Below are 27,278 nucleotides of genomic sequence, written 5' to 3' on the forward strand. Positions count from 1 at the left end.
GCACAGCCTGGAGGCACGATACTGTCCCCCAGACCTGCATCCTGAGGTGCAGGCTCTGCCGCACAGGGTCTATGAGGGCTGAAGGTGCTTAGAGGGCAACCTAGGTACACCCCCACCCTGCACACACCCTGCAGAGGACAACACGCTGTCCAAATGCAGTGTCTTTGGCCAATGGGCTGTTTCTTCTGTTTCCCCTGGGAGGAGGGGTGCTCTGTTCGGCTTCAGGACGAGAGATAGTTGAGGGGGGTACCAGGAGGCGGCAACAGTCTCATCTGTGAAGAGACGCGAAGACGGACTAGAACGGGGCTGAGCAATGGCTTCTCTGAAGAAGGGTTGCGGGAGGATGGTACAGGGACCAACACTGTGGTGCTTTGAGGAGGAAGAAGGGCTGGAAAGCTGCTGGACTGAGGTCAGAGGAACCAACAACTAATTCTCGGAGTGACGTCAGACAGCAAGTTTAAGGACAGAGCTCAGAGGGGTGGGCACTGAGGACAGACTCAAAGAGGTCTTGGCTGCCTGATGAAACAGGGCATAGTTAGGGGCTGGAGAGATGGCTTGGTGGTTAAGAACACTGACTGCTCTTCCAGAAGACCTGGGTTCAATTCCCAGCTCCAACATGGCAGCTCACAAGTGCCTATAATTCCAGCTCCAGGTGATCTGACACCCATGGCAAAACCACACTAAAAAAATACATAAGTAAGGGCTGGAGAGATGGCTCAGAGGTTAAGAGCACAGACTGTTCTTCCAGAGGTCCTGAGTTCAATTCCCAGCACCCACATGATGGCTCACAACCATCTGTAATGAGATCTGGCTCCCTCTTCTGTGTATATAATAAATAAATAAATAAATAAATAAATAAATAAATAAATAAATAAATAAATAAATAAATAAATAAATAAGTAAAACCTCTGCTCCACACTGGTATTTAAAAAAAAAAAAAGGCACAGTTCATATGTCTGTGGTTTGACTGAGAAATACTCCTCCCACCCCCAGGCTTGGTTTGTGAACACTTGGTCTTTGGTGGCACTGTTTGGAGAGGCTGAGGCGGTGTGGCCTTGCTGCAGGAGGTACATACATCACTGGGGGTATGAGGGTTCCTGGTCCCCATTCCACGGTCAGTTCACTCCCTTTGCTTTGTGCTTGCATCCCAGCTTCGTGTTCCAGCTGCCATGTCTGACACTTGCTGCTATGTCTCCCTGCCTCAATGGGCTTTTTATTTCTCTGGAACCGCAAACCAAAATAAATCCTTTCTCATATAAGTTGCTTTGGTCATTAATATTTTTATCACAGCAACAGAAAAGTAATGAATAAATTCCCCTTCCTAGTTTCTGGTGCATCCGTCCAGATCAGTCTAGACTTCCGCAGGCAAATATACACTTTTTGGTCCTTTTTGTTATCAAGTATACCGAAGTGTGCACTTGTTTTAATCATCTCGTCCAGCGGTCATATACTTAATCTGTGATAGTCCATGTCTTGATCCCTGGGACCTGCAGATCCACTACACCAAAGGGTAGGAGAGACTTTGCAAAAGAATTAGGATTATGGACAGGATGACTCTCATGGGCCCAATCTAATCACACCAACTCGTAAAAGCCCTGATAAGTCAGTGTCGGTTCCCAGATGTGCAGCCACATTAGGAACCTCCAGGAATTACGGACTGCTCTTGCCAGAACGCAGCAAAGAAATACAAACCTGTGTAGCAACCACAAGGCAATCGATCTTGCCAATGGCTTGAATAAACTTGGAGGCAAATTTTCCTGGCTCAAGGCTGAGCTAACTGAAAGACCCACTATCCCACTACCTCTGCAGGACTCCCCCACGGCCCTCCCAGAAGCCCCAGAACAGCTAGAAAATTCTTTCTTCTCAGAACTGGCTCCACCGACCGATCCACCACCATGAGGCATCAAGGACAGAACACCCGGAGTGGAGCCAAACCGATGCAACCCCGGGCTGTGTGCTTCTCTAACGTCAACTGAGTTCCCAAGTTCGGAACACTTCCATCGCACACCTGTCAAGTCCCCCCGCCCCAGCTCCATCACAAGCCCTCCCACGCCGCCTCTGCCCCAGTTCGAACCAGCCCTGCCGCCACGCCAGGGACACAGGATGCCGGTTCCCAAGCGGACGCTTCGCCTAATGAACTCACCACCGCAGTCGCGCTGGGCACGGTGCTAACCCAAATCAACCGCGATCGACCCTCCAAATCCCGCCCGACTTCCGGCCCGCGGCCCCGCCCCGTGCCCCTCGGCATGGCCGCTCTAGACCCAAGAAGGTCCGGCTACCCTGGCGACTCGATGGTTCCAAGATCTATCTACCCTGTGAACTCCGGCATCCCCTTAAATAGAGGCGGTTGTAAGGGACCCGAGCGCACAACCAGGTTTCAGCTTAGTATAGAGGATACCATCAGAAGCACAGCAAGAACTAAACGCACCGGGATAATGGGAGATTTTAATTCAAAGGCTCCAAGAATTAGAACAGATTCTAGCTTGATTGAAAAAGTAACGTGGTTGGGGTGTAGCTCAGCGGCAGAGAGATTGCCCACTGTGTGCCAGGCCACCGCTTCAATGCCTCACACTGGTAAATGAAAAGTAAACACGTAAGAACGAATCAACAATTTGACAGGTGAGTGAGAAAACAAAACAAAAAATTCCTTAAGCCAGTAATTTATTTTTTTGTAGAACATTTACAAAAATTAACTATATGCTCAGTTTATGGGCATATTAGACAAAAATTGTTACTATACAAAATGTTAACACACACAAAAAAACCCTGTTGGAATTTCAGATATACTGAGTAGATAACCTTATAAAAATTACCTGGGGGTTTGGGGATTTAGCTCAGTGATAGAGCGCTTGCCTAGCAAGCACAAGGCCCTGGGTTCGGTCCTCAGCTCCGGAAAAATAAAATAAAATAAATAAATAAATAAATAAATAAATAAATAAATAAATAAATAAATAAATAAATAAAATTACCTGGAAAATTGCAGACTATAAATTGAAGAGAAGTAAACAATGCCTGGAGACATGGCTCAGAAGTTAAGGGCACTGGCTGCTCTTCCAGGGTACCGGCAGTTTGATTCCTAGCATCTGCATGGCTGCTCACAACTATCTATTAAATCCATTCCCAACAGATCTGCAGCCCTCTGGCCTCCCTGGGCACTAGGCACACAAGTCCTGAATAGACATACATGCATGCAAAACACCCATGCACATAAAACAAAAAACAAATAAAAAAGGAAAATATTTAGGATGGGGAGTGGGTCATGGTGGTTCACGCCTTTAATCCCAGCACTCAGGAGGCAGAGGCAGGTGGATCTCTGTGAGTTCGAGGCCAGTCTGGTCTACAGAGTGAGTTCCAGGACAGCCAGGGGCTGTTACACAGAGAAACCCCGTCTCAGAAAACAAAAAAGAAACACTTCATTCTCAAATATGTTCTTGGGAAAATTATTTTTGTTTATATAGACAAATGTATTTATCCTAAGCTAGTTTTTTTTTTTTTTTCTTCTCGAGACAGGGTTTCTCTGTGTAGCTTTGGAGCCTGTCCTGGATCTCGATTTGTAGGCCAGGCTGGCCTCGAACTCACAGAGATCCGCCTGCCTCTGCCTCCCAAGTGCTGGGACTAAAGGCGTGCGCCACCACCGCCCAGCTGCTAGTATTTTTTTGACTAGCAACAACAAACAAATACACACACAGACACTCTTGGTATGTGCATTCGGGTGTGTATGTATATTGTGCTTTGGAAGGGGCTCGGTTGGTACAATGCTTGCCCGGCATGCACAAACCTTTCTCTTGGTTAGATCCCCAGCAATTCATAAACTCACCTGTAATCCTAGCATCAAAGAGGTTGAGGATCAAAAAAGGATCAGAAGTTCAAGGTTATCCTCAGTTTCACAGTGAGTTTAAGGCTAGCCTAGGTCACGAGACCCTATTTCAAATCAATCAGAGGCTGGGGAACTAACTCTGTAGGTAAAGTACAGACATGAGGACCTGAGATGGATCCCCAGAACCCATGTAAAAGTGGGGTTTAGTGACATGCTTGTAATCTCAGTGCTAGGAGGGGCAGAGGCTAGTGCATCTGAGGCTTGCTGGCAATCCAACCTAGTCTAACTGACTAGCCTACATCCCAGTGAGAAACCCTGTCTCAAGGGAGGTGGCGTGAGGTAGCTCAGTGGTGACAGCACCTGCCACCATGTCAGAGGACTCAAGTTCGAGCCCTGGGATCCACATGGTGGAGAGAACTGACTCCCTAAAATCTTCCTGTGACCGCTACGCGTGTGTCATGGTCTACATGAGTGCATGCACACACATTCACACATACACTCACCAATTAAACAAATATGTAATGAGAAATTTTTAAAGAAGAGTAAAGTAGTGGATTGAAAGAAAATGGCTCCCAAAGGGAGTGGCACTATTAGGAGGTGTGGCCTTGTTGGAGGAAGTATGTCACTGTGGAGGCGGGCTTTGAGGTCTCTTTTGCTCAAGCTTCCCTCAGTGTGACAGTCAGCTGACTTCCTGTTGCCTGCAAGATGTAGGACTCTCAGCTCCAGAGCCACATTGGCCTGCACGCCGCCATGCTCCCTGTCATGATGATAATGGACTGAACCTCTGAACTGTAAGTGAGCCACCCTCAATTAAATGTTTTCATTATGGTCATGGTGTCTCTTCACAGCAATAAAAAACCATAACTAAGACATAGGCTTTTTGTGTTTTGTGTGTTTTTATTTTTTGAGAAAGGGTTCCTCTGTCCTGGAACTTGCTTTGTAGATCAGGCTGGCCTCAAACTCACTGAGATCCACCTGCCTCTACTTCCCAAGTGCTGGGATTAACTGCATGTGCCACCATTGCCCGGCCACTAAGGCATAGTTTCATATTAAAACAAAAATAAGGGGGATCCCTTCTGAGGAATGATACCTGAGAATGACCTCTGGTCTACACACACACACACACACACACACACACACACATCTACTCATCCCAGAAAGGGAACCCATGACAAACCAAAGTAACGATAGCACCAAAGTCCAAGGTGGTGAAGCAATGATTTTTATTGGGGTTACTAACAGGAGTCTGAGGAAGGGTTACTAACAGGAGTCTGAGTGAAGAGATACTAACAGGGGTATGAATGAAGGGTTATTAACAGGAGTCTGAGTGAAGGGTTACTAACAGGGGTCTGAGTGAAGGGTTACTTACAGGAGCAGGGATGACCCCCACGCCACTGCGCCTTGTTAAATCCTACCCCCAGCTTGGGTGATGACTGGGGAAAGTGTAGCCCTGGGGCTCTGCACAGCCTGCAGCAGTGTCAAGGTCTGAGAACCCTCCCCACACCGAAGCCGGCCAAACTTCCCTCCCCAGCAGTTCTTACTCCCTTTGCACAGCTGGGGAGGATCGTTCTGTCTTCCCAGGCCTTTTGTTTTCCCCCAGAACCTCACAAGCCTCCTCCTCCCATCCTGTCAGGGATTCTGAGGAAAATGCCATACAACAGTAGTCACGGGCTGTTCCTCAAGATTTGAAAAGAAATGTACCAATAATCGAGTGCCTCGCAGAAGCAAAGCTCACAGCACTAAAAGGGAATAAGAGATGGTTTGTTCTGGAGCCATTCTGAGTGGCTGTGACCCAGGAACACAGATTTAGGTTATCCTAAAATCCAGGTTCCAATGTGCAAACAGTTTCACAGAGTCTCAGTTTTACAGAACAAAGAAAGTCGTAAATCAAGACAAGTTTAAAATACCTCAGTGGGTACACCAGAGAGGCAGTTACAATGAGATGGGTGAGCATTATTATTGGTCTAAGGTGTTAATTGGAGCTTTGGTGTTGGTGGGAATTAGTGGTCTGCTAAGTTAACAGATTCTAAAAGTTTTGTTTTGTTTTGTTTTCGAGACAGGGTTTCTCTGTGCAGCTTTGCGCCTTTCCTGGAACTCACTTGGTAGTCCAGGCTGGCCTCGAACTCACAGAGTGCTGGGACTAAAGTGCTGGGACTAAAGGCGTGTCCCACCACCGCCCAGCAAGGTTTTTAATCTATTACTCCCAAGAAGAAGTTAGTTCTGACACAGACGGGTAAGGGAAGGATGTTCTAGAACTAATCCAAGATAAGGCAATTAGCCACTAGACCTTCAACATTACAGTATCTTCTTATTACTGTAGTTCTATAAGTCGATTGGTCTTGGCACACACAGCTCCCTTTTTTTAAAGATTTATTTTTACTATTTTTGTATACGAGTGTTATGCCTGCATCTATATCAGAGCACCACATTCATGCCTAGGAGGTGGTGAGCATCCATGTGGATGCTGGGAATCGAACCGGGGTCCTATTCAACAAGAAGTGCTTTTAACCAGTGAGCCAACTCCCCAGCTCCTCCCTCATTAATGTTTATTTTTAGTATACATGCTTTGCCTGCGTGTGCGTGTGTTTGGATCCCCTGGAACTGGAATTAGGGACAGATGTGATTTGCCACGCCCTGCCCCACCTCTGGGCGTTCTGCCCCGCCCCGGGGGGAGGCGGGTGTTGTTCCATCCCTAGCTCACTGCGTACGGGTCTGCTTTCTCCGAGGTGCACTCTGCTGGGTTCTCCGAAGTCCCTGCGCTCTCTGTCCGGATCCTCCCAGAGCTGCGTGCCCAGCAGGAGCGTGCGGTCCCCCCCCAACCCGAGTGCTGTGCGCCGCCTGCCACACGGACCGCTGGGGCCGCTGCCTTCTGCGGAACTCTGTGCCGTAGACGTGTTTCCAGAGGACTGAGTTCACCGCGTTAGTGAGGACTTACGTAGCTTCCGGTGGCCGCTCCGGCACATGGCGGTGAGCTGTGGGAGAAGGCGTGTTTGTGGCGAGGCCCTGGGTGTGGGGCCCCTGTGAATTCCGTCCCGTCCCACGTGTTTTTAGGAGTCAGGGCATCCTGCTCGGGAGGCACCAGCAGCCTCCAGCCGGAGAACTCGACGTGCTCCGCGCAGACCCCGGCTCCCCGGCCCGGCTTCCGGTGCCTCAGACCCTCCCCTTCTCAGTTCAGTGCAACCTGCTTGTGAGTCCGCCACCAGAGCGCCAGGCAACACAGTGTCGATGAAGCAAAAGAAGAAGAAAATCCCGAATAGGGTCTCTGGGACACATGGAGACGAAAAGACCTCCGAGAAACCTGTCCTAGACGAAGCTCCCCCCAGTGCCGAGGCCCAGGTAAGAGAGGGATTCCTCTGGGTGCTAGCCTGCCTGCGAGTGTGGTCTAGGTGTGTGTTTAATGCACTCGAAGGGATGGGACTGGGGTCTGCGGGATCCTGATGCCTTTCACAGCTACATCCTTCTTTCTATCGCAGGCCGAGCAGCTGGCGAGGGAGCTGGCCTGGTGTGTGGAACAGCTGGAGCTGGGTCTCAAGACGCAGAGACCCACCCCCAAGCAGAGTGAGAGCCCCTTCTTTATAGTTAGGGAAATGAACGGTGACAGTGCTGTGGCCTGATGGTGTCGCCACGGGATGATGCAATCTTTGCTTTTGTAGTAGGATGGCAGGGAGTGTGTATGAAGTTACCAGCTCCTTATTTTTATCTGCAGAAGAGCAGGCTGTTGGGGCAATCCGAACCTTGCGCAGTGAAAAAACGCCCTTGCCCCGGAAGAGACAGCTGATGCGCTCCTTGTTTGGGGACTACAGGGCTCAAATGGATGCTGAATGGCGGGAAGCCCTGAGGGCTCTCAAGACTGGTGAGGAACTGGGAAGTATATCTGCTTCAAGGGGGTAGGGAGAAGCTCAGCTCAGCAAGGTTGATGCGGGAGGGGATGGGCTCAGGGGAAACGCCTAAGCAGGGACAATGTATATACCTCTCCGGGGCAGCGGTCCTGGGAGGAGGAGGACCCAGGTCCTCACCTGGTTCTGCTTTTGGAGCGGGAAAAGCCAGCTCATCTGTCCAGGCCTTGGTTCATTCTACTGACCACAAAGCCACTTACCAGTTGGAGCGTAGTTCTTGGAACTAAAGAACCTGGGTTCAAAATCCTGGATCTGTTATTTAGATCTTAACATTTTCGGCAAGTTACTGCATCTCTTGTGAATCTCATCAGGGTCTGACAATATCGACATTATAGGAATGTTGCGCAGGCAGTCATAACTGCGTGGATAATGTTAGCGGTTACTCAGTTCTGACTCTTCCCTCCCCCTTCCTACAGCTCCCCACTCAGCCCAGGTACAGCTTGTAGGTGAGGCGGCCAGAAAGAAGAGTGGAAAGGTCTGCAGGCCTCGTGCAGCAGGAAGAACCAAGGCCGCTGTGGACTCGACTGGTGAAGAGTTTCGGTTCAATTTCTTCTAGATTCTCCCACATTCTGGACTAGTCGTCGTCCTACTCCAGGGAGATGTGGGGATTTGTCTTGAGTGCAAGGCTCTTCTAGGAATCCTCTCAGCAGAAGTGGGATTGGTTTGTCCCTCACTGGTGTGTGGACGTGCAGCTGCTAGCCAGCGTGAAACTGTCATGTGGGAACTTTCTAGGAACGTTTCCTCCTGTCAGAAGAGAGATGCGTTTGGGAACTCTTCTGTGACAAGCCTGATTGTTGAGTGGGTTGTAGAAGGACATGGTGCTCCCGTCTCCGGGAGTAGCTGTTGGTGGAAGGGAACTGAAGAAGCTGTGTAATTATACAGGGGGCTCACTTTTGAAAGGATGCCCTGGCCATCGGCTTAGTGCTTTCTATATTGTTAGCTCACCCTAATAAATATTTTTTTAAAGAAATGGGTCATGCGTGGAAGAGTGTAATGTCTGGTTAGAGGGAGCAAGGTGAGGCTGGGGGCTGCCACTACTTGGTCCAGCTCTGGTGTCAGGGTTTAGTCCTTTGTCAGTGTTGGTTTTTTTTCTGAGGAGGTTGTCATCGTCAGAGAGCCAGTGTGGCCTCCGTCAGGCCAGGGTTTGTTCTTAGGAGCCAAGGAACTATTTGCCCTAACTTGCACTGAGTCTTTTTTTTTTTTTTTAAATCTTTATTATTTATGTGTGCCAACGTGTATGTGGGTAGGTATGTATAAGCATGCTAGGCACATGTGTGGAGGTCACAGGATGACTTCTCAGGGATTGATCTCAGGCTCTAGATTTGGTGGCAGTTGTCTTTACTCACTAAGCCAATTGCCAGCCTACTCACTGCCTCTTTAAGGGTTGACAGCAGTACTGTACCCCTGCTCCACCGAGCCGAGATCTTGGGGTGAACCAGGAGTCTTCACATTAGTACAACCTGCTGGTGTTGCCCAAACTCACATCCTAGGCTAGACGCAACCTGGAGTCCTACTGTATTTAACCTTTCTTATTTTATTTTGTTTTTTAGATTTATTTATTTTTATATGCAGATGGACTCTTAATAGTCCACATTTACAAAGAGGAGGTCCAATTAGAGGGAAAGGTCATCAGTAAGAATACACTATTTAGATAGTTTATGCAAATCCCTCAGTTAATTGTTGCCTCACATGCTCTGGTTTTCTTGTTTTTTCTTTTTTCTTTTTTGGTTTTTCGAGACAGGGTTTCTCTGTGTAGCTTTGCGCCTTTCCTGGAGCTCACTTGGTAGCCCAGGCTGGCCTCAAACTCACAGAGATCCGCCTGGCTCTGCCTCCCGAGTGCTGGGATTAAAGGCATGCGCCACCACCGCCCAGCTGGTTTTTCTATGGTTTAATATATGATTGGCATCTGTGGGAGCCCGTTTTCAGGTTCCTCGTAGCTTTACCCAGCAGGTCCGTATAGAAAGGATGATTGGACCACTCGCCTGAGTGCAGGTGTCTGAGATGGTCTGCACTTGGCTGTGCTGGGGGGAGGTCTTTTGCTCCACCCCTTGGTGTCTCTATAAAAACCCTGGGGCCGAGCTAGTCAGGGCTCGTTGGAATAGGTTCCAGGCCCTCTCGAAGCTATCCTTTATTTTCTATCTGTTCATCTCCACAATATAAATCCTTCTATCTAATATTTCCTGCTGCTCGAACTCAAGAAAACTCTGGGGAGCTGTGGGGTTGGTGGGTAAATGCCCCGCCGGCATCCTTTTATTCTATCTCACCATCAGATTCTTCCAATTTTTCTATGTATTAAGCCACATTATTTTATTATATGTATGGATGCTTTACCTCTATGTATGTCTGTGTATTGTGTGTGCATGGTGCCCACAGAGGTCAATGGAAGTTATTAAAGCCTCTGGAACTTGAGTTATAGAAGGTTGTGAACCACCATGTGGGTACTAGGAATTGAACTTGGGTCCTCTGCCAGAGCAGCCAGTGCTCCTAACCACTGAACTATCTCTCCAGCCCCATTAAGCCACATTTTTGTTTTGTTTTTTTCGAGACAGGGTTTCTCTGTGTAGTTTTGGTGCCTGTCCTGGATTTCACTCTATAGACCAGGCTGGCCTCGAACTCATGGAGATCTGCTTGGCTCTGCCTCCCGAGTCCTGGGATTAAAGGCGTGCGCCACCACCGCCTGGCTAAGCCACATTATTAATGTAATGGCACCAATATGTTTGAAAAACAACAGCCAGGGAGGTGGTGGTGCACACCTTTAGTCCCAGCACTCGAGAGGCAGAGGCAGGCCTCATCTACACAGGTGGTTCCAAGACACTAGAGCTGTTAAACAGAGAAACCCTATCTTGAAAAACCAAAAAGAGAGAGAGAGAAAACAACACAATCAAGGGATTGTACCCATGAAGGATGGGTTTTTGAAAATGAACACTGCCATGGCTTTCCTTGCTCTCGCCCTTTCTGTGGTCATTGATTGACACAATCCTGTTACTCTTCCTTAACCCTTGCATTTTAGTAAGATTCTTGTCTTCTTGGAGATGTAATGGTTTCAAACTAAACTCCCTATGATGCAGGGATTCAGACTCCTCTTCAACCAATAGATAAAACAGAAAGTCTCGTGGTCCCTCTTGGCAGAGACTGCCCGTCATCAATATGGAAGTAGTTATAGAGGATAGATTGACGTCACTGTCTTAGCATGACTTTCTATTGCTGTGATAAAACACAGACCAAAGCCAGGCTGTGATGTCTGGTGCCGTTAATCCCAGTTCTCGGGAAGCAGAGGCAGGCAGATCATGAGTTCCAGGCCAGCCTGGTATACAGAGGTAGTTCCAGGACAGCCAGGACTAAACACAGAGACACCTGTCTGGGAAAAAAACAACAACAAAAACCAGCAACCAAAGGCAACTTGGGGAGGAAAGGGTTTATTTGTCTTACATGTCCTGATCACCATCTACCACTGAGTGAAGCCAAGGAAAGAACCAGAGGCTGGAACTCAAACAGGCCATGGTGGCAGTGGTCTGGACACTCCACCTCAATCATTAATCGAGAAACTGCCCCCACAGAGTTGCCTATAGGCCGATCTGGTGGAGGCATTTTTTTCCTATCGAAGTTACTTCTTCCCAGATGATCCTGGCTTGTGTTACATTGACAGACTAGCCAACAATTGACTCCATGTCAGCTTGACACACAAAGACATCATCACCAAATAACTTTTCCTCCTGTTTATCTCCAAGTTCTCATGTTAATATCACAGTGCATCAGTGAACCTACTAAAGTTAACCACAGAGAAGGCGTCGAAGTGAGTCAGATGTATTAAAGAAGGAAAATGAAGCAATTTCTTCTGGGATTAGTTTGACCAAGAGGGAGCCCAAATCTCAATTCTCCACTTCTCTCCCTGTGTCTGTTACTACTGGTCTGTCTGCAGCGCGTGTCTGTATGGCTCGGTCTGTCCCTAACAAAGTGCTTTATTCTGCTCCCCCAAATCCCCCCCCCCCCCCCCCCCCCCCCCCCCCCCCGCGTGCCAGGGTTTCTTTGTGTAGCTCTAGCTTTGTGTAGCTCTAGCTGTCCTGGAACTCACAGAGATCCACCTGCCTCTGCCTCCCAAGTGCTGGGATTAAAGGCGTGCGCCACCACTGCCTGGGGCCTCTTTCTTTTTGGATAGCTAGATGGTAATGCCTTTAGCCTAAAGGAGCAAAACTAAACGGCTTCAAGCCGCTATGGTGGTTTGAATAAAAATGGCCCCCCCTAGGCCCATAAGGAGTGGCACTATTAGGAGGTGTGGCCTTGTTGGAGTAGGTGAGGTTTTGTTGGAGGAGATGTATCACTAGGGATGAGCTTTGAGGTCTCAAAAGCTCAAGCCTGGCCAGTGTGTCACTGTCACTTCCTGCTGCCTGTGGATCCAGATGTAGAGCTCTCAGCTCCTTCTCCAGCACCATGTCTACCTGCTGCCATGCTTCCCACCATGATAATAATGGACTAAACCTCTGAACTGTAAGCCAGCCCCAATTAAATGTTTTCCTTCGTAAGAATTGCTGTGGTTGTGGTGTCTTTTCACAGCATTAAAACCCTAGTGAAGACGGGTTAGTTCTAAAGGTCAGAGCCTGGAGGCAGCCACCCCTGTGTTAATCATTAAGTTTTTTTGCTATTGTCTTTGGTCATTTTACACTGCAAATCCTTGTACCATTCTAGTTCTTAAGTACACGGTAAAGGTTAAGAGAAAGACACAACATGTCTTGTTATTTTCCTAGCCAATTTAGCATTGTCCTTAGGTTTTTCGAAGGCAGAGACAGTTTGAGTCTAGGGCATCTTCACACACCCAGCTAGAGAGCATCTAAAAGGACCCATGGGTCCATAGACAAGCCAGGTGTGAGGGAGGAAATTTTCATTTAGCAGCAGTGTGGTGAGAGTCCTCATCACTGCCCAGCAATTGCTTCCTCCAGGAATCCCAGCACTGAAAGTGTAAGACAGAAGTTAACAACTGCGATGCTATTAGATGTTATCATCCATCATCAGTTAAAACGGGAAGAACTTGGAAACACGTAGAATTCATTCTGTTGAGCCCAATGAGGTTCAAGTGATAGGTGGTTTCACTGCCAAGTTTAATGCCAGTTTGTGTTCTAGTCGTCTGAATAAAAGTCAGTGTACCAAACTTTTTTTCCCTTAGACACAAATTCTGTTTTATGGATCCAAGAGACATTAAGCTGCTAAAACACATGCTTTAAAAATTGAATATGGAATAGCTGTCCTCCGTTTCTTGAGGGAGAAAATGCACTGTTTAAACCTTGCTTACTCATAATAACCCAAATTTCCGGAAGGCTTATGCTTTTGGAATTGCTCCAAATCCTGAAGAGGGGAGGTGGGAAGGGAAATGGGAGGGAGACAGGGACAATGAACCAATAGCAAGGAAGCCAGCTTTGCAAAGTAGACCTGAAGCCCTAGCAACACCGAAAGGAGGCTTGGAGCTTACATCTGATTGGCTTACCAGCAAGGAATGCTGAGCTCTGATTGGCTGGTGATGATATCTCCAACTAACCAGCCTTTTGCAGGGAAACAAATTTGTCTGGCAGAAAGGACAGGAGGTAGAAGAAGCAGGCCAGAGGGAAGAGATCGGCCAAAGGTGGCGGGTTTTTGTAACAGTGCTGGCAGTTGAGATAAATGAAAACAAAAACACCGATTTTTGTAACTGCTTACTGTTTACAAAATGGGTTACTTATAATTACTGCGCGGTTCTTCAGAAAGACCTTCAAGGCTTCCGTAGTTCAAGATATCCCCTAGGTTATACTGCTAGTGAGAAAGACAGCTTGGGTATCTTAGCGCAAACCCAGGGTCGTTGGCACTATCGATTCTCTGGAAATAGCAATTTGGAGTTATTCGGAGGGACAGAGAGCAAATACTCTGTCCACAGAAGAGAACATTGGAAGCCACATCAGGTACAGTTTAGCGGGACGTGCAGCGAGGGCGCAGGGCCCTGTGCCCTTCACTACGCAGACCTTGAAAAGACCTCTGTGCACATTAGGAAGAGGGACCATTTTGGTATACATGGAGCTTGTGTCTTGAGTGCTCAGAGTGAACATGTTTACCTGGGATGGTTGGCTCACAGTCCCCGATGTGTAAGTTGGAAGCCACCTCTTTCCCAGGCTTACTCGACAGCACAGCCATTTACCAGTTGTCCCAGGCAAGTCGCTTTTGTCTTAACTTTCTCCCCACATACAACACCTCAGTAAGGCCTGTCGATGTCATTTCTCAAACATTTAGTTCCGGTTGCTTAAGGCATGCGCCTAGACACCATTTTCTCCTCTGAGCCGCTGTGGTGATGTTTTAGCTCGTTTCTCCAGTTTCTTGTACCCTCTTTTCGCTACCTTTGTGTTCCTCCTGTCAAATCAATTCTTTGGAGCGTGTCATCGGCTTAAAAGTTACACTAAGAATACAACGTGAAGCTTTTCAGCACCCTCCAGCCTGGGTTCACTTCGCGTGCCTCTGCCCAGGGCGCACCGCTCCACACACAGCGGCCTCCCTTGCGTCCCTGGTGTCCCCGCAGAACACTCCAGCTGAGGGGTCTTCAGCCACGCGGCTGCTGTTGTTTTCGTGTTAGCACACTGCAGATTCTTCTTCCTGTCTCAGGCCACCCACACAGGGGTTTTGTTTTACAAGCTGGTCAGTAAGTTTCCCATCAGTTTCTTTCTTTCTTTTTTCCTTTTTTCAAGAGCTGAGGACCGAACCCAGGGCCTTGCGCTTGCTAGGCAAGCGCTCTACCACTGAGCTAAATCCCCAACTTCCCCATCAGTTTCTTTCATGATACCTTTCTATTATCTTCCTACTGATTTCTCAGTCGGAAAATGTGGATGGTTTTATCTGACTGCTTGGGTCTTCTTTTGAATGCCAAGCTCCATGAAGGCAAAACCCAGTATTTCTCACACCACTATAACCCTGGATCATTGTTTCTCAACCTGGGGTTTGAGACCCCCTTGGCAAACCTCTATCTCCAAAAATATTTACATCACGATTTCATAACAGTAGCAAAATCACCATTATGAAGGAGCAACGAGAATAACTTTACGGTTGGGCGTGTGGGGGTCACCACCACATGAGGAACTGTATTAAAGGGTTGCAGCATTAGGAAGGTTATTGAGAACCACTGCTCTAGATCCTGGGAAAGCAGTGTGTAGTTGGTGCCTAAAAGCTGTAGTGAATGAGTGAATGAATGAATGAATGAATGAGCACTAGAGCTGGAGCACTCCCTGTGTGTCATGTCACCTCTACACCAACGGCTGTGCACAGGGCATCCTCTCATCTCACGGTTCTTTTGGAAGTTGTGATCTCTAATAAACTGCCATCATGTAGGAAGTTTTGTAGATCTCCTAACATGACTTCTGAAAAAGGAAGGAAAATCCTGTTTAGATAGAGGCTTGAGGGATGGTAACAATGGATAGTCATTAGCTACCGGTCACGTAAGTTATTGCATTTTTTTGATTTGCTAAAATTGTGTCTCTGAGATTAATATATCTTAGCAAATGAATCACTCTATAGGGTGTGTTTTTTTTTTTGTTTTTTTTCAAGACAGGGTTTCTCTGTGTAGCCCTGGCTGTCCTGGATCTCACTCTGTAGCCCAGGCTGGCCTCGAACTCACAGAGATCCGCCTGGCTCTGCCTCCTGAGTGCTGGGATTAAAGGCGTGCGCCACCACCTGGCCAGGGATTTTAAAGTTATAATTGGATCAATTTTTTTTTTTTTTTGAGACAGGACTTCTTTGTATAGCCCTTGCTGTCCTGGAACTCTTAGAGCAGGCTGACCTTGAACTCACAGAAATCTGGCTGCCTCTGCCTCCTGAATGCTAGGATAAAGGTGTGCACCACCACCATCCGGCAACTGGCTCAATTTTGGTCAAGGTATTGCTGCTTTAATTATGTCCATTTGTTTCAATATTCCAATTTTGGATTTTTTTCTTTTTTAGATGGCCTATTAACAGTCTCTTTATAAGTGAAAATTGTCATGGTGCCCTCTAGTGGAATTACAAAGAATTTCCTTCCTGGAGCGAGGCCTCAAGCGGTTCCCCCACAATCAGCAGTCGTCATGCAGCCTGAGGATTCCAGGAGGCCCTGGAGGACAAGATGGCCTTGACGACAGTCCTTGTTGGCACTGATCATGCTTTTTCTCTGTATGTCTTTTCTGTGTCGGGGGGGGCATTGGTGGACAGCCCCTAGGTGGACCCCTGAGAGTGGAAATTACCTAGAGCCGCTCCCATATACGGGAAGCTATGATGAAGTTGGGAATAGATGGGTGAATCATGAAGGAAAGAAACAACTTTGGAGTGATTTGCCTTTTATGGAAAGGCTAGCTAGGACTAGAAAGCCTTGGTGCCTTTATAGTAAGAAAGAAAGACAGCAGATCATAGAAAATATGAAGCCAGCCCTAAGGTATTGGTATAGAAGGGTATATGACAACTGGAAGGATAAGTGGATATATAGGAGTGAGGAAAAAATAAATGAAATTATACAAAAAGTATATAGAGGGTGAGTTAAACCTTGGCTGGTAAAAATCTGGTTCCCACAGATGTGGTCTTTGGTGCGAGACAGATTTCACAAAATTCTGAGATCATGCCCTTAAGCAATAACCGCAATGAACTCCAAGCTGCGGAAATGATACATAGAAATAGATACTGATGTACTTTGTTATTGTTTTTTGCTGATTCTGAAGTAATTGTAAAAGTTAAAAGTCTGATGTAACCCCCTGCCAAGTTCCTTGATTGTAAAAGAATATAAGCACTGATTTTGCAGAAGTAAATCTGCAGCAGCACATCAACACATTGTGTGTCTGTCTGTCATTTCCTCGCCGATTCCTGACTTCTCCTCGAGCCTTCTCCCTGGTTCTCTGGCAGTGGTGGTCTCCCTCTGGGTGGTCTGCGGCAGGTGGCGCCGGAACAGGGACCTGAAGGACAGGTAATCTTTCCCTCTTTTCTTTCCTCAGAAGTCAGGTACGGCTCTTACCAGGGAGCTGCAGTCCCGCCGGTAAAGGATCACCGGTTAAGTGTAAGTAATCAAGGAATCATGGGGCACGCATTGACTAAGAATGGAAAAATGTTGGTTACTATGATACAACGCATGTTAACCAAATCAGGGTTCCGGACATCAGTTTCAGATGTGGAACAGTTTATTGAATTTCTAAGAAAGACTAGCCCTTGGTTCGTTGAGGAAGGCTCCTTGACTTTAGATGAGTGGAAGAGAGTGGGGAAAGAGATGCGTAAATATGTACAGACCAATGGCAAAAAGACTCTGCCTCCACAGGCATTTCATGCTCATGGGGACAGAGGATTACGCCACCGCACAATCACAGACCAAGATACCTAGAGATATCTTGCAGTTGATAACAACCAACGCCGTACAATCATGGCGTAAGATTCCTCCTCAGAGAACCAAGGGAGGAGCATTGGCTAGCATTAGGCAAGGTACTGAGGAACCTTACCCAGAGTATATAGCTAGGCTTGAAGAAGCTGTTTTTAGAATGCTCCCTCCCTCTGAGGGAAAGGACATTCTTTTAAAGCAGTTAGCATGGGAAAATGCCAATGCTCTCTGTCAGGATCTGATTAGGCCAATCAGAAAAACAGGAACCCTGCAAGATTATATTAAAGCATGCCAAGATGCCTCACCGGTTGTAGTTCAAGGAATGGCCTACGCCGCAGCAATGAAAGGACAGAAATTTAGCGCCTATATAAAACAGACATATGGGAATGGCAAGAAGGCCACCCAATCTCCTACTTGTTTTCAATGTGGAAAAGAAGGACATATGCAAAAAGATTGCAGGCAGGGAAACAGAGCAGGACCCAAAAAGGGGGTTCCTGGCCTATGCCCTCGCTGTAAGAAAAGTAAACATTAGAGAAATGAGTGCAAATCAAAATTTCATAAGGATGGAACTCCCCTAGGTAGGGGAGGTTCCGATGATGATCAAGAGGAGACAAAAAACTAGGTCAGGGGTGTTCTCCTAACCCCGCACCCAAGGGAGAGGAGGCCAAGCAAAAGGCACCTCCCTCAGGGTTAAACCCTGATGCTCCAAAATTTACCATTCATGATTTGCCTAGAGCAACCCCAGAGAGTGCTGGCTTGGATCTTGCGAGCACTAAGGATATGATATTATCCAAATGGGATGGAGTGACATTGGTCCCCACTAATGTGAAGGGCACTCTGTTGCCACAAACTGTGGGGCTAGTCATTGGACGAAGCTCCAATTATCAAAAGAACTTTGAGGTCCTTCCTGGAGTTATTGATGCAGATACAGAAAATACAATCAAGGTTATGGTGAAACCATTAGCTGAAACTATACAAATTCATAAAGGACAGAGGCTAGCTCAATTGATTCTTTTACCTTTTGTTAAGTTACCCAATCCTGTTATTAAAGGTGCTCGAGGGCAAGGGCAGTTTGGATCCACTGAAGGTGCATTCATGATACAGGATCTCGGGGAGAGACCCTTTAAATGTATTATGATCAATGGACGAAAGTTTCGGGGTCTGATGGATACAGGTGCGGACAGGACCTGTATAGCTGCCTCAGATTGGCCCAATAGCTGGCCCGTCCATAAGACAGGTTCCTCTTTGTTAGGGCTTGGCTCTGCTTCAGGAGTTATGCAGAGCACTGCATTATTAAAATGGAAGAGTGGCCGGGCGTTGGTGGCGCACGCCTTTAATCCCAGCACTCGGGAGGCAGAGGCAGGCGGATCTTTGTGAGTTCGAGGCCAGCCTGGGCTACCAAGTGAGTTCCAGGAAAGGCGCAAAGCTACACAGAGAAACCCTGTCTCGAAAAACCAAAAAAAAAAAAAATAAAAAAAAAATAAAATGGAAGAGTGAAGGCAGGGAGGGATTGATTCAACCTTATGTGCTTCCTTCTCTTCCATTTACACTGTGGGGAAGAGATAGGTTAGATTCCATGGATATAAAGTTAGTAATCTCAGACCAAATTAGTCATCAAAATTTTTCATAGGGGCCACTGCAGAACATCTATATGCAGATAAAATAGAGTGGCTTACTCATGAGCCTGTATGGGTGAGTTAGTGGCCCCTAACAACAGAAAAAATACAGGCTCTAGAACAGCTGGTGCAGGAACAATTACAAAAAGGACACATAATAGAGTCCAATAGTTCATGGAACACTCCTGTTTTTGTTATTAAAAAGAAATCAGGAAAATGGAGACTGTTGCAGGATCTTAGAGCAATTAATGCAGTCATGAAAGACATGGGACCTTTACAGCCTGGTCTGCCCTCACCTGTGGCTGTGCCACAAGGATGGCATATAATTGTCATAGATTTACAGGATTGTTTCTTTACCATTAAACTTAATCCCTCAGATAGTAAATATTTTGCCTTTAGTGTTCCCTCAGAAAATTTTAAACAACCTTTTAGGAGATATCAATGGATTACTTTACCACAAGGAATGAAAAATTCACCCACATTGTGTCAGAAATTTGTAGACTTGGCTTTACAAAAAATAAGACAGGAACATCGTGATTTGTATCTTATTCATTATATGGATGACATACTTTTGGCTCATAAAGATAAAACCCAGCTGGAAAAAATATTAGAGGAAACTATTGAAGCATTAACCCTATATGGTCTAGTAATAGCCCCTGATAAGGTGCAAAGAGATAGGCCTTTGAATTATTTGGGTTAAATTATTAAAGAAGGTTATATTACTTCTCAAAAGGTTTCCATTAGAAGAGATAAATTAAAGACTTTGAATGATTTTCAAAAACTTCTAGGGGACATTAACTGGCTTAGGCCTTACTTAAAAATTACTACAGGAATGCTAAGCCCTTTATACCCCATTCTTCATGGTGATTCAGATCCAAAATCTAAACGGGAATTGACAAAGGAAGCTATTGAGGCTTTACAATTAGTGGAACAAGCCTTAACTGAAGCTCAAGTCAAACAGATAAATTATGAAAAACCTTGGTCTTTACTAATTTTTGCAACTTCCTATACACCTACTGCCTGTCTTTGGCAGGACGGGGTGTTGGAATGGCTACATTTGCCACACACTCAAGCAAAAATGTTAGCTGATTATCCATATTTGTGTTCCCTGTTAATTTGCAAAGGCCGCAATCGATCTAGGGAATTGTTTGGAAGAGAACCTCATAAGCTTATTGTTCCATATAATAAGGCCCAATTAGAAAATCCGTATCAATTTAATGAAGATTGGATATTGGCATTACAAAATTATACAGGCCAGATATTATATCATTACCCTAGACATCCTATAATAGAATTTGCAAGGCATGTGGAACTGATATTTCCTGTCTGGTTCTCTCACAGCCCCCTAGATCATGCTGTAAATATTTTTACAGACGGCTCTTCCACAGGAAGAGCTGCGGTTTTCACCCAGACACATGGGCTGTGGATAGAGGAAGGAGAAAAAACTTCTGCACAGCAAGCAGAAATAAGAGCTGTTATTTTAGCTTTTGAGAAGTTTCCTCAAGAGCTTAACCTTTTTACAGATTCAAAACATGTAGCTAATTTGTTTCCAGCATTAGAAATTGCTCTTTTATCAGGGAAGTCCCCTATTTTACCATTTTTGCAAAAATTGCAGAATTTGGTACACAATAGATCACAAAAATTTTATGTGGGACACATAAGGGGACATAGCAAATTACCTGGCCCACTGGCTCAAGGAAATGCTATGGCAGATCTACTAACACAGAATTCTTTAGGAGCCTTTACTATACAAGAAGCTCAACGGAGTCATCAGAATGCATCTGCTTTGAGGAAAATGTTCTCTATAACAAGGGAACAAGCAAGACAAATAGTGAGGGAATGTACACATTGCCCTCCAATACACCACCCACCAAAAATGGGTGTAAACCCTAGAGGTTTAAAACCAAATGTCATTTGGCAAATGGATGTGACTCATATCTCCTCCTTTGGTAGGATGGGATATGTCCATGTTACAGTGGACACTTATTCTCACTTCACTTTTGCCTCAGCCAGAACTGGGGAAGCAGTCAAAGATGTGGTTCAACATCTCACGCAATGTTTTCAGATTATGGGCCTTCCATCACAAATAAAGACAGATAATGGGCCGGCATACACTTCAAAAGCATTTGAGCAATTTTGCAACCAGTGGGGAATTGCCCACACTACAGGAATACCCTATAACCCACAGGGACAAGCTATCATAGAAAGAACTCATCAAAATCTAAAGCTGCAAATAGAAAGGTTGCAAGCCTCTAATTCATATTTTACTCCTCATCATGTTTTATCTCATACCTTGTTTGTCCTCAACCATCTAAATACTAATGACAAAGGATTTACTGCGGCCCTGATCCATTGGGACCGTGAGTTTCATAAAACTCCACTGCCACAAATGTATTGGAAGGATTTATTATCTGGCACATGGAAGGGACCAGATGTCCTCAAAACCGCGGGACATGGGTATGCTTGTGTTTTTCCACAGGATGCCGATTCCCCCATCTGGATCCCGGATCGCCTTATCCGACCTGCAAAGGGAGAAAAGGCGCAAGCGCCGCTGGAGGAAGCAACAGAAGAAGCTGCTGACGAAAATGAAGAAGATGAAACTCGGCGGCGAGAAAATGAAAGTGACTTGGTCGCAGATTCGGCTTCTGACTCAGAACGCGAAGAAGCTGCTGACTGAGCAAGGAAAACCCCTCACCGCTTCATTTTACTTCATTGCCTTTCTGTCTTTGATCTCCGCTCAGGGAGTTTCCTATTGGGCGTATGTTCCTAATCTCCCGATCATTCAACCCGTGGGATGGTTAGATCGGGGAACCCATCAAAGTGTTGACAAATGATTCAGTCAGGTTGGGTGGAGCTCAAGATTCTGACGCCCGAAGCAGCTCCTCCTCTTTAATAAATTTTGAGGGCAGAGCAGATTCACTACCAATCTGCCTGACGCTACAAGGGAAAGTGCCTTACGGCTGCTTTCCGACATCTTATAGAACCTTCCTGACTGACGGTCCAGACAAAACGAGTGCTGGTAGGCGATGGGTTTGGGAGCTCCGGATACAAACTTTAGGAGACAGACTGTATAGAGATAATTTTACTCAAGTTAATACTATTCCTATAACTCCTTGCATTCAAAAATATAGAGACAAGGATCAATTTTGGGATTCTTCCTTGTCCAAGTTTCCAGCTTGGTTGACTTGTGGCTTTCCTAATGCTGCTGCGTGGTATGAACCACGGGGGTCGTTGGATGTGCTTAAAGTTTGGGACTACTCTAATTCTAATGACAAAGGAGAGACTTATAAAAATTACTTGAATACTCATAAAGAGAAATTTCATGAGTATGTCTTTGAGGGACGTGGAGAGCCCCTTAGGAGATGGTTTTCTCCAGGCCTTGTGGAGCCCACCTGGTTTGCAAAACAAGGCAACATCACTAGAAAACATTCTGATTTATTTAGGCTTGTTACAGCTGCCAGTATGATGCTAGAGAAAAAGCCTAACCATACTCAACCAGAGGCCATTGGTCTTCGAGCCTGCGTATCCTACCCTAATGCTTGACTCTTGGCACAATCTTCCTTTGTTAATATTTCACAAGATGGTAATTCATTTCGGATAATTTGTAGTTCTTGTAAATTAACAAATTGTATCACTTCCTCGGAGCCGAAAGATTTGGGAACTGTGATTATAGTTCGGCGACCTCCTTTTGTCATGTTGCCCTGAGCCTTGGTATGATAATTCAGCCTTACAAGTATTGAATACTTTGAGAGATTTGATTCGGCCAAAACGGTTTGTTGCTGCATTAATTTTGGGCATTACTGCATTAATTTCTATAATTACTACTTTTGCTGTTGCAACTACAGCTCTAGTTCAAGAAATTCATACTGCTCATTATGTGAATACTCTTAATAAGAATGTCACTATGGCCCTTTTAGAACAAGAAGCTATAGATAAAAAATTAGAGTCAAAAATTAATGTTTTAGAAGAAGTGGTTTTGGCCTTAGGACAAGATATTTCTAACCTTAAGACCACAATGTTTGCTTGCTGCCATGGTAATTTTAAGTCCATCTGTGTTACTCCATTACCTTATAATACTTCTCAGCCTTGGGAAAAGGTCAAGGCCCACCTGCAAGGTGCCTGGCAAGATACAGATATTACTCATGATTTAGATGCACTTCAGAAAGACATCTCAGCTATGAGTCAGGCTCACTTACAAATAGGGGGTTTACAAGACCTAGCTTCAAAAATAAAAAAAAGAATCAAAGATTTAAATCCGATGGATTGGCTACAATATTTTATAGTCATTGGAGTGCTTATTTTACTGGTGGTGCTTCTCATTTTTCTCTTTCCCTGTCTCATTAAATGTCTCTATACTTCCGTAAAAACAGTGCAACAGGACGTGTTCGAGCTTCATTTTAAAAACAGAAAAGGAGGAACTGCTACGCCCACAGCTGTGACACCTGTGTAGCTGTAGCAAAGCATGCCGCTGCACTGGGGCCCATCAGCTGAAGGGTTGAGGTTAGAGTTTCCTGGAGCGAGGCCTCAAGCGGTTCCCCCACAATCAGCAGTCGTCATGCAGCCTGAGGATTCCAGGAGGCCCTGGAGGACAAGATGGCCTTGATGACAGTCCTTGTTGGCACTAATCATGCTTTTTCTCTGTATGTCTTTTCTGTGTGTGTGGGGGGCGTTGGTGGACAGCCCCTAGGTGGACCCCTGAGAGTGGAAATTACCTAGAGCTGCTCCCATATACGGGAAGCTATGATGAAGTTGGGAATAGATGGGTGAATCATGAAGGAAAGAAACAACTTTGGAGTGATTTGCCTTTTATGGAAAGGCTAGCCAGGACTAGAAAGCCTTGGTGCCTTTATAGTAAAGAAGAAAGACAGCAGATCATAGAAAATATGAAGCCAGCCCTAAGGTATTGGTATAGAAGGGTATATGACAACTGGAAGGATAAGTGGATATATAGGAGTGAGGAAAAAATAAATGAAATTATACAAAAAGTATATAGAGGGTGAGTTAAACCTTGGCTGGTAAAAATCTGGTTCCCACAGATGTGGTCTTTGGCGCGAGACAGATTTCACAAAATTCTGAGATCATGCCCTTAAGCAACAACCGCAATGAACTCCAAGCTGCGGAAATGATACACAGAAATAGATACTGATGTACTTTGTTATTGTCTCTTGCACTACACAGAAATAGATACTGATGTACTTTGTTATTGTTTTTTGCTGATTCTGAAGTAATTGTAAAAGTTAAAAGTCTGATGTAACCCCCTGCCAAGTTCCTTGATTGTAAAAGAATATAAGCACTGATTTTGCAGAAGTAAATCTGCAGCAGCACATCAACACATTGTGTGTCTGTCTGTCATTTCCTCGCTGATTCCTGACTTCTCCTCAAGCCTTCTCCCTGGTTCTCCCGCAGTGGTGGTCTCCCTCTGGGTGGTCTGCGGCAGATAAAGATGGTGACTGAAACATTCACAGCTGTACTTACAAAACGTCATGGACAGCAGAATTTAGTTTACTAAGTCGAATCCATTGCTAGGACTTTTGTCATACACTTTTCATTAAAGTTGATAAAATCACAATGCATCTGTCAAAATGGCAGGACTTTCAATCCTGCTTCCTTATACCGGTTCATGACTCCAGCTTTTCTATGAAGAGCAATGCTATTTTCATGTGGGGATAAAATGGGGGCAATCTGAATCACACACCAAAAGAGGTCCTGCTAGATGAACAGATTTGAATAGTCCCACAAAGCAGCCAGCTACTGCAAGAAAGGCCACTTGGCGTTACTGATACTGAGGAAGAGAAAGAAAGATGGACGGAGTCTCAGAGAGTCAGGGAATACAATCTAGTCTATGACTCTAAAGTGAGTCGTGGGAGGATGGGAGGGAGGGGAGCAGGGGTAGATGAAGAAATGATATCAGAAACTTCCTACATTTGACGAGAACTGTTAGTTTGTGAATCCAGCCAGCTCCACACAGTCAGCAGGATAAAAATCTCAGAGAGTCACACTGAGGCACTTCATAATCTAGCTATAAAAGCTAACGACCAAAAGGATTTTGGAGGAGCGAAAGAACGGGTTTGTGTCTCAGCTTCTCAGCTGATGTCTCATCTCAATCTACAGTAGCAGAAAGCAGTGGCCTGCAGTGTTTACAAGAAATAACGCTGGGATAAAAAAGAACACAACTACCCACTAAGAAACCTATGTCCAGTAAAACCATCCTTTCAGGGGAGGAAGAAACCAAGACATATTTAGATAAATAAAACCATGAGGCAGCTCACTGGCAGTAGGTCATTTTGCGAACAATACTAAAGGAATTCTCTAGGTACAAATGAGAGACTGGTAGACAGTACATTGGATCCAGATGAAAAAGCAAACAGTTATATTTACTATTACCCACCAGCAAATAAAAACTACAGTTAAATATGAAAAAAAGTGTAAATAGGGGGCTTCTTGGCAGTTATGTACATACAGTTCTTATTGTAGTCCTGAGTTCAAATCCCAGCATACATGTCGGGTTGCTCACAATAACTCCAGCTCCAGAGGCTCTGTTGCTTCTGGTCTCCATGGGCACCTGCACTCGTGGGCACTTACCCTAGTGCAGAAACACACACACACACACACACACACACACACACACACATAATTAAAAATAGAACAAGCTGCCAGATAGTGGTGGCACACTTCTTTAATCCCAGCACTCTGGAGGCAGAGGCAGACAGATCTCTGAGTTTTGAGGCCAGCCTGGTTTATAGAATGAGTTCCAGGACAGCCAGGGCTACACAGAGAAACCCTTTCTTGTAAAACCAAAGAGGAAAAATAGGCCTTGTAGAGCCTCCTGAGCAAAGTAGCAGCATGTCAGTCTCATAAATAAAGTAAATCTTAAAAAGAAAGTCCGGGGCTGGAGAGATGGCTCAGAGGATAAGAGCACTGCTTACTCTTCCAGAGGTCCTGAGTTCAATTCCCAGCAACCACATGGTGGCTCATAACCATCTGTAATGAGATCTGGCACCCTCTTCTGTATACATAATCAGTAAATAAATCTTAAAAAAAAAAAAAAGAAAGTCTGAGGGGCTGGAGAGATGGCTCAGAGGTTAAGAGCACTGGTTGTTCTTCCAGAGGTCCTGAGTTCAATTCCCAGTAACCACATGATGGCTCACAACTGTCTGCAACTCCAAGACCTGACACACTCACACAGACATACATGCAGGCAAAACACCAATGTATATAAAAGAATAATAAATAAATTAAAAAGAAAGTCTGAGTGTATTTCATTTGTAATTACCTTGTTTGAAAGCTAGATCTATAAAATAACAATTATGAATTTGTGTTGATATGTACATACCATGAAATATGTGGTTTGTATGACCATAAAAGCAGTAGGGAAGGGGCAGAGAATAAATAGGAAGAAAAATTTTTGCATAATATGCAAGTTAATAGTAACCCAGAGTTTACACTATAGGTAACATTAAGATGTTGACAATAAGCCCCTGCAAACTATTTAAAATAAGCTTAAACATTTATTGCATTCATTTTTTTGCGTGTGGTGCATGTGTGTGCATGTGCAACAGCCCACATGTGAAGGTCAGGTGACTTGTGGGAGTTGGCTCTGCCCTTCTCTATGTGGGTCCTTAGAACCAATCTTAGAAATTCAGATTATCCTCAGATTCATATTAACTCCCTTTTTTGAGAAGACAATGGAGTATCACATTTAAAACACCCAAAGAAAGAAAACTGCCAGGATGGAGTTTATTGAAAGTATCTTTATGGTAAGAGTCTGTTGTGTGTATGAGTGTGTATATGTGTATAATTATTTGTACATGTGTATATTTATGTGTGTATGTGCATCCATATAATTATGTGTATATACATGTGTGTACATGGGACTATTTGTGTGTAACATGTGTATGTTTATGTGTGTACATTTTCATATTTGTGTGTGTATATGCATGTAGGTACATCTGTATATTTGTGTGTGAAGACACAGAGTCAGAACTTAAGTTATTCGTGTATGCCTTTATCAAGTGACCTCTAAAGGAAGAAATTTTAACCAAGCAATCACTGACAAGATATTGACAAAGCCCCGATGAGTGATGGATAGCTAAGTCAGGAATGAGCTTCAGAAATACCCTAGCCAAGAAAGAAAACTATCAGAGTTGTGTGATCCCTAATGAGTTAACGGAGCTCAGCAGAATACTGAGTCTAATTTTTTTTCTTGATGTTTAGGGGGCGACGGTATCTCTGTGGGGTCCTGTAGGAAAGCTCAGATAGTTAGGTCTCAATAATGGGATTAATCCACCAAGTCCCTTTAATGAACAAAGGCATTTATTTGGGGGTTAACTCGCAAGACAGAATAAAGGAATTTGTCGCAGGATCCTGGAAGGGTGAGACACAATCCAATGTGGTTCTCTGGTGAGCTCTGCCCTGGTCTGTCCCAGCATCCCAAACCATAAGACAGCGAAGAATAGAGAGCGTTTGTGCATCATCCCAGGTCTTAAGGGTCCCCCAGCGGCCACGCCCCAGGGGCATGTACCTCAAGGTCATAGACATATGTAAGAGCTACCTGCTACCTTACTAGGGTGAAGCATGGCTCAGACAGCCACCCACTACACTACATGGTTAGCACTCCA

The 27,278-nt window shown here is 45.3% G+C and overlaps 2 protein-coding genes across 3 annotated transcripts in view; one reads left to right on the forward strand and one right to left on the reverse strand.

Moving 5' to 3' along the window:
• LOC102916808 (uncharacterized) overlaps positions 1–2,213 on the reverse strand; it is a 39,996-nt gene extending 37,783 nt beyond the window's left edge. For both annotated transcript variants that reach the window (XR_013046465.1, XM_076556200.1), the window contains exon 1: positions 2,144–2,213. The gene's annotated coding sequence lies outside the window, so the exon portion shown is untranslated. The remainder of the gene's footprint in view (positions 1–2,143) is intronic.
• Positions 2,214–6,523: 4,310 nt separating this feature from the next.
• On the forward strand, positions 6,524–8,683 carry C20H8orf33 (chromosome 20 C8orf33 homolog). The gene is made up of 5 exons (XM_006996994.4): positions 6,524–6,784; positions 6,869–7,153; positions 7,291–7,375; positions 7,524–7,670; positions 8,130–8,683. Exons 1-5 carry the CDS (start codon positions 6,779–6,781, stop codon positions 8,267–8,269), a joined length of 663 nt encoding a protein of 220 aa, XP_006997056.1. The 5' UTR covers positions 6,524–6,778; the 3' UTR covers positions 8,270–8,683.
• The last annotated feature ends 18,595 nt before the right edge of the window (positions 8,684–27,278 follow it).

Source organism: Peromyscus maniculatus, chromosome 20 (genome assembly GCF_049852395.1).
Source record: "Peromyscus maniculatus bairdii isolate BWxNUB_F1_BW_parent chromosome 20, HU_Pman_BW_mat_3.1, whole genome shotgun sequence".
NCBI lineage: Eukaryota > Metazoa > Chordata > Mammalia > Rodentia > Cricetidae > Peromyscus > Peromyscus maniculatus.

Coding starts and splice junctions, on each gene's coding strand:
- C20H8orf33 (XM_006996994.4), top strand. Junction 7,154..7,290: donor CCCCCAGTGCCGAGGCCCAG/GTAAGAGAGGGA, acceptor TTTCTATCGCAG/GCCGAGCAGCTGGCGAGGGA. Junction 7,671..8,129: donor CCTGAGGGCTCTCAAGACTG/GTGAGGAACTGG, acceptor CCCTTCCTACAG/CTCCCCACTCAGCCCAGGTA.